This window comes from Corapipo altera, unplaced genomic scaffold (genome assembly GCF_003945725.1).
Source record: "Corapipo altera isolate COAL_440 unplaced genomic scaffold, ASM394572v1 104, whole genome shotgun sequence".
Taxonomy (NCBI): Eukaryota; Metazoa; Chordata; class Aves; order Passeriformes; family Pipridae; genus Corapipo; species Corapipo altera.
In genome coordinates, this window is record NW_020884920.1 from 4702859 (window position 1) to 4709487 (window position 6629).

The following is a 6629-nucleotide window of genomic DNA, read 5'->3' on the forward strand; positions in this document are numbered from 1 at the left end:
TGTGGGAGGTGACCAGTGAAAGGCTCACCCTCCCAAGTGATGCCTTTTTTAATGAGAAAAAAGCATTTACATTTAAAGAAATATATAATATGGAAGGGACAGAGTCTGTTTATAACTCTCTGCTCGTGCTTTTTCCAGCTTTCCCAGTTTGTACATATATTGACTCATTTATTCTTCCAAACTTGAAGTTTTAGTTTGAGAAAGTGGAATGGATGAGCTCCTACCAAGAGCAATTCCTCACCAAGCAAAAAATTGCTACACTCTCCTTTATTTGAGATGAGAACTTCAAGTTATATGTTGAAATCCTTATTTTTCTATGGTAGCTTTCAAAGCCAGGTCAGATAAAAATATTCCCTTGAAGCAGCTCAATCTGCAACTGGTTCCTCACTTTTAACAGCTATTTGGAGTAACCCAAAGCAAACATACGTAGATCCAGTGTTCTAGAAAGTTCTCAGCCTTGGATGAACTTCCACATTTAAACCAAATTCCACTGAGGATTTTGATGCCTGTCCCAGCTGCTCATGTCCTGTCATGAGGTAAAGCCTCACCTTCAGCACTGACCTGTTCTCCCCTCCCAAGCAGTGCTGGAAGCTGGCAGTGGAGCTTTCCACCCCAGATCCTTGTAGCTTCAACCAGTAACTCCTTGGATCCAAGTCCATGTTTGACGTATTTACAGCTCTGCTGTAAATTGTTCTGGTGCACAGCAGAGATTCCAAGCAGGGAAAGGTGAGCTCTCCATGGGGACTGGTGGGGGCTGGTGGACAAAGTGTCACTGATGGTGGGACCAGGATGAAGAGCCCCCACGAGACATCCCTCCCAATGGCTGGGAGGCACGGGAGGGTCTGCAGAGGTCAAGAGGGAGGATGAAGTCAGGTGCTGCTAAATGAGAAGTGACTTCTGTCACTCACTGGGAGTGCGCAAGAATAAGAGAATTTAAATTCCTGAGTGGGAGCAAACAGCCCTGTGCAACCTCCAGCCTTCACTTTATCCTTCAGCTCCTGGCAAAGCCTGAGCTGGGTCGGCCAGTCTGGGTAGAAGCTGTTCCAATCACTGGCAGCAGAGGGTGAAGCAACTGTGATTTGGGGGCAGAGGGAGCACCCCTCCATTCTGATCCTGTGCAGGAACATCTACTGTGGTCACACCATGGGTGTCTTCTCTTGGGAAGGAGAACAAAAAAACTTGAAGTGGCCGTCGTCAGGGCTGGGAGTGGCCCCAGCGCTTCCCGTGCTGCAGATCCCGGTGTAGGAGGGAGCAGCTCTTTCCCCAGCGTGACACAAGGTGCTGTGGCATGATTTGGTCTCTTGTACAGCAGAGCCATGTCCAGGGAAGCAGAAGCCACAGGTTTCCACTGGCTCTGGGGCTCTGCTGCCAGTGAATCCCTCACCGACGCTGCCCGCTTCCACCAGCCGATCTGCAAAGAAACTGTGTTAGCTGAGGGGTTTTTAGGAGCAGCTTTTACCTAAGGAGTGCTCCAAAGGGCTGCACTAAAACCCACGAGGAGCTGGGCCTGGAACTGGAGAGGACAGGCAGGTCCCAGCACTGTGTGTGTAGAGAAATAGGTAAGTAGACAATTTTTTTGGAAAGGCAGGGGAGAAGAGGAGGAAGAATAAAAACTCCTTTCCCATGTTGGATTCCTCCACGTTATCCTTTCACTATTTTTTCCCCTTAATGCAAGGACTTGTGAAGCCCCTCTGGCTCCAGAGCTAAAACTGGGTCTTCCTGGGATAAGTGGTTCATTTTGGAAGAGGGCTGGCTTCCGGATGGAGACTGAAGAGGTGCTGGTGGATGGTGCAGCTCCAGCCCCATGTGGCAGCAGGAAGGTGTGCCTGGGACTTCTTGGGGAGTGACTGAGAAGGGGATTATGGAGGAGAATTGGGGCACAGGGGTCCAGTCCTGCTCCCCTTCCAGACTCAGGCTGAATGGCATTGCCCATCACTGGCTTTACTTTATCCCCCTCTCCCTCTTAGGATCTGGCTCTGTTTCCTGCCCCTCCAGCAGTGCCTGGGAGCCTGAGCCTGCTCACCACCCTCTCCCAGTCCCCCCAGTACATCCAGCACCCACCTTTGGCAGAGTCCTCCCTGCAGTGGCAGGTCCCAGCACCGGCTTGGCAGGAGCCCATCTCTCCCTTCCTGCGTAGGTGTGTCCAGCCCAGGAGCAGGGAGCAGATGAGGGCGCAGAGGCAGAGCCCCAGCAGCAGATACACCACGAGCCACGGCTCCTGCTCCGCACACGCCTTCTGCTCCAGCACGGCCGCGGGCGACGGGGGAGAGGCTGCGGGTCAGGCAGACGTGGGTGAGCTCAGACACCCCTCGGGTACGTGATTCCCTCACTGACCTTTGATAACACTCGTGCTCTCCACTGGGAAAGAATCTGAGGGCAGCTCTGTACCCCTCTGTCTGCTGGCATTTCTCTTCCAGGGTGAGATAGAGGAGATCCTTCCCACATCCCGTGCGCAGCCTTCCCCCACCTCCAGGGATCGTTTCACTGTCTCAACCCCCGTGTGGGACTTGTAGGTCTTGGGATCTACCAGTCGCTTCTCACTCCCCCTCCTTGAGGGCTGGGGGCGGCTCAGCCAGGTGGGATCTGCAGCTGCCAGTCCTGCCCTGGCTGGTGGGGCTGACAGGCCTGTAAATCACCGGCACACGACAGGGAAAAGGCACTGCAGCCCCCCCCCAGGACAAAGAGCAGGGTGGGTTTTGCTGCCCCTTCCCCAACTTCAGTCCTGTAACCCGGCTCCTCTTCCAGCCCAGCCCCAGGTCCCACTCCCATCACACTCACGTTCACAGGTCGGGGCACATTCCTTGGGGTGCTGCCCACAGATGGTGCTGCACTCGATGCAGCTTCTCACGAGGTCATCGTAGTAGAATCCAGGGGTCTTGTTGCAGTCCATGGACTCTGCAGGAGAGGAGGGAGATGAACACAATGCCCTCAGCACATCCTCCCACACAAGGCTCCCAAACCACCCTCCCAGCACCCCTGGGCACCCAGATTCATGAGAGGACGAGCCCAAGCTCACGGTTCCGATGCACTGCCATAAACATGGACAACCTCTCCAGGACTGGCAGGATGACAGATCCATGGGATTTGGGGTGGTGTTTGGCTGGGTGGGGAATACTGGGGAAAGGCATCTGCTGGCAGCTGCTCAGGGAGGGAATGGTTGCAGCCAACTGTACCCACCTGCAGCTGGGAGCTCCTGGCTGCTGCTCTTAGAGCTGCTGCTGCCCTGGGGCTTGCACAGCTTTTTGGGACATACCAAAACCTGCCTGAGCCCTGGCTCAGAATGCTGGGGGTGGCATCTCTGTCCTCAACAGAGAGACGTGACTTGTGGCTGTGTGTGCAGGGCTGTGTCCCCTGAGCCCTGGGACAGGGTGGAGCCATCCCAGACTGTGGCTCACCAGGGAGGGAAGGGGCACTGCACAGGGTCTGGGTGCAAAGTGCATCTGTCCCTTTTCCTCCTCCCCACCTGTTACACGACACCTCAGAGCCTGTACCAGCTCAGGGCCCACGATTCAGCCTCACAGACCTACAGCTTGGGTTTATCATTATCCACATGCACTGAACCTGATGGCTCTCCAGGCCCTGCCTTTGGAGGGTGTGGTGACACCAGTGGGGGACACCAGTGTTAATGCAGCCCTGTGACCCCAGAAAGGAGAAAGTAGTGTAGTGGGCAACTCCATCCTGGTCTGTGCTGAGCCAATATCAGCCCCAGCCCATTGCTGGGAAGCCGTTGCATTTTTGTGACATTTTGGCTCATTTTTTGAGCCAAAAAGTCCTGCATTTTTGGCCCAAAGCTCTGCTAAGCTGAGCTGGCTCAGAGCCTACCCTGGGGTTCATCCTGGGGTCTGATCCTCCCTCCCAGCTTTGCCCCATCCCTGCCTGCTCCATCCCAGAACAGCCCCGTGGTACCTGTGACTGCCCCGCCGGCACTCACCGCACACGGCATCACACCTCCTGGCTGTGGGCCGGCCACACACGAGGCTGCAGGGGATGCACTGGGAAACAAGGGTGTCCCAGTACTCCTGGTCGGTGCAGTTGTTCATGGCATCCCGCCCCACGCGTGTCCCATCCATGGCTGCGGAATGAGAGGCACAGGTAGGTACGGGGTGGCCACCACGGGGCTGCTCTGCAGCCACCTCATCCCTTTCTAGGGCAGGGATCGCTCACAGGGGGACCAGAAACACGACCCGAGTGAGCACTGGTGACATTTTCTGAAACAAATTTTAGTTCTGGAAACTTCTGAATTCCTCCGTGGCTCCGAGGTGGTTCGTGTGTCATTTCTGACATCTCTCTTGGGTGTTATGGCATCACAGTGAAACCCCATCTGATGTGTAAGGCTCCCCAAAGCAGCAGGAGGGACGTGTCTCCAGGAGAGCTTTAGTGCCACCTGGGATGGTGCTCCTGTCCCTGTGACGGGCTGTTTGCCCCTCCATCCCCTGCCACGGTGCTCCCAGTGCCCGTGTGCGCTGGGTGTGACACCAAAGACACAGAAACGAGGCATGAGCAGCCCTCAGCAGCCCAAAAATCTGGTCAACAACTTACACTTGATGAACACCGTGCCGCGTTAACGCCATGTGCGGGGTCTGCGGCCACGGAGCAGCTGCAGGAAGCTCAAACCCAGGACGGGGGCAGCCATGGTGGAAATGTGCTCTTTGCTGACTGAGAGGGCTCGTGGGACACCACATCCCTCAGCAGAGCTGTGCCAGGAGCCGCAGCTGTTTCCTGCACCAGTGGGTGATGCCGGTGCTGACGGAGCCCAGAAAGGTTAAAACTCTCCGAAGGCGCGGAATTGGCCCCCAGGTGCCCAAAGGCTGCGCCGCTGCCTTGGCAAAGCCAGGCTCAGGATTTTATCCAGAAAATCCCCTGCGCTCCGCCAGGATGTCTCCTCTCTCTCTAGAATTCAGGAGTGTGCAGAGGTTGGGCACTTTGCGTGTCCGTCTGTCCTGCCATCTCCCACCCTGCAGAGGGGCTGTGGATGCGCGTCCTCCGCTGCCGGCCGGCTCCTACCTGAGGCAACACAGGTAAAACCCTCCCATTCCCAGGGATAAATCCTCTCTCAGCACAGGGATGCTGGCCTTATCTTCCCAGTTGTTCAATTAACACTGCTATAAAATTAAATAATGACTTTCTGTCGAGCTGGCTGGAGATATCCCCAGGGCAGAGGGAGGTGGTTTCCTCCAGTGCTCTTTGAAGATACTTTATACCCAGAGAGAAAAAAACTACAAGATCCCTGGGGATGGCAAAAAGCCCTTGGGAGTTACAGGAAGCCCTGGGGATGCTGGGAGTCCTTGGGGATGGCAGTGAACCCTGGCAGTGAGCCTCAGCCATCCTTGACCCAAGGTGGGGTTTCCCAAGGGATAATTGCATGGGAAACAGAGGTTTGGGGCTGTGTCAAAGCCGGGGGGATGCAGGCAGTGGATCTCCTTCCCAGCTGCTCCGAGGGCAGGTCCAAGGAGATGTTTGACCCTATCTAGGACAAATCCTGCCTGATGGTTGAGCTCCCCTCCCTGGAGACCCCCAAGATGCACATGGTGCTCCCAGCATGGTGCAGCCAGGCTTTGCAGCCATGGGTTTTCCAGGAGAGCCAGGTGCATCTGCCCCTCTGTCCCTCCACCCATTAGAGACCAGCACCCTGAATTCCCCCATGGATTCCGCATCCCAAGCATCAACTGACCATAGGACAAGATGGAATGACTTTTGGCTGAAGGAGGGTAGATTTAGATCAGTTATTAGAAAGAAATTCTTCCCTGTGAGAGTGGTCAGACACTGGCACAGGTTGCCCAGAGAAGCTGTGGTTTTCCACACTTCCCTGGAAGTTCAAGGCCAGGTTGGAAGGAGCTTGGAGCAACCTGGGTTAGTGGAAGGTGTCCCTGCCCATGGCGGGGTGGGGGGTGGTGGTGGAACGAGATGAGCTTTGAGATCCATTCCAACCCAAACCATTCTGTGATTCCACCTCCAGCCCCCCCAGCACCAATCACTTCAGCAGGGTGGGAGCCCTTTGTGGTGGCTCTGTTCCCCCAGCAAGGACCTGAGGAGACCCTCCACTCCCTGCTGGCACTCTGGGAACGTGGCCAAGCCCCAAGCCCTGGCACAGACCAGCCCCTCACCCCCATGTCCCCGTGCAGCCCCTCCAGGGGGTGACTCACGTTTGACTCTCCCGCGGTGTCTAATCCCCCTCAGCTCCTGCCATGGCACCCCGAGCTCCAGCCCCGGGCCCCTGCATGGCTTGGGGGGTTTATTATTAGAGACCGATTTGATTAATGCCTGGGCTGTGCATTTCCTGGGGTTTCCCCTTATCCCTTCCATGCAAATCGGCTGCACACCCAGCGCGTTGCATTGGCTCGTCGGGGTTCCTGGGCTGCCGGGAGTGCGGGTCAGGGTGGGAGGGACACTGCGGGCTGATGTGTCACCGGGAGCAGGGCAGGTGTCCTGGGCCAGGCAGCCATTTTTCAGAGGGGCTTGGAAGGACAGGGGCTCTGCAGCACCAGCCCTTGCATCACCTGGCTGCAATAGAATCCCAGAATTATTAGGTTTGGAGAAGACCTCTAAGATCGAGTCCAATCTTAACCCAGCACTGCCACATTCACCACTAACCATGTCCCCAAGTGCCACATCTACATATCTTTTAAATC

The 6629-nt window shown here is 56.0% G+C and overlaps 1 protein-coding gene across 1 annotated transcript; it reads right to left on the reverse strand.

Annotated features, from left to right (window-relative positions):
- Window positions 1-291: 291 nt before the first annotated feature.
- On the reverse strand, window positions 292-6166 carry TNFRSF13B (TNF receptor superfamily member 13B). Its single transcript, XM_027656697.1, has 5 exons — window positions 6144-6166; window positions 3932-4072; window positions 2779-2895; window positions 2062-2271; window positions 292-1411 (listed from the first exon to the last, which is right to left on the reverse strand). Exons 2-5 carry the CDS (start codon window positions 4068-4070, stop codon window positions 1137-1139), a joined length of 741 nt encoding a protein of 246 aa, XP_027512498.1. The 5' UTR covers window positions 4071-4072; window positions 6144-6166; the 3' UTR covers window positions 292-1136.
- Between the last annotated feature and the right edge of the window lie 463 nt (window positions 6167-6629).

Coding starts and splice junctions, on each gene's coding strand:
- TNFRSF13B (XM_027656697.1), bottom strand. CDS start 4,070: ATGGATGGGACACGCGTGGGGCGGGATGCCATGAACAACTGCACCGAC. Junction 2,896..3,931: donor GAGGTGTGATGCCGTGTGCG/GTGAGTGCCGGC, acceptor CCTCTCCTGCAG/AGTCCATGGACTGCAACAAG. Junction 2,272..2,778: donor ATGTGCCCCGACCTGTGAAC/GTGAGTGTGATG, acceptor CCTGACCCGCAG/CCTCTCCCCCGTCGCCCGCG.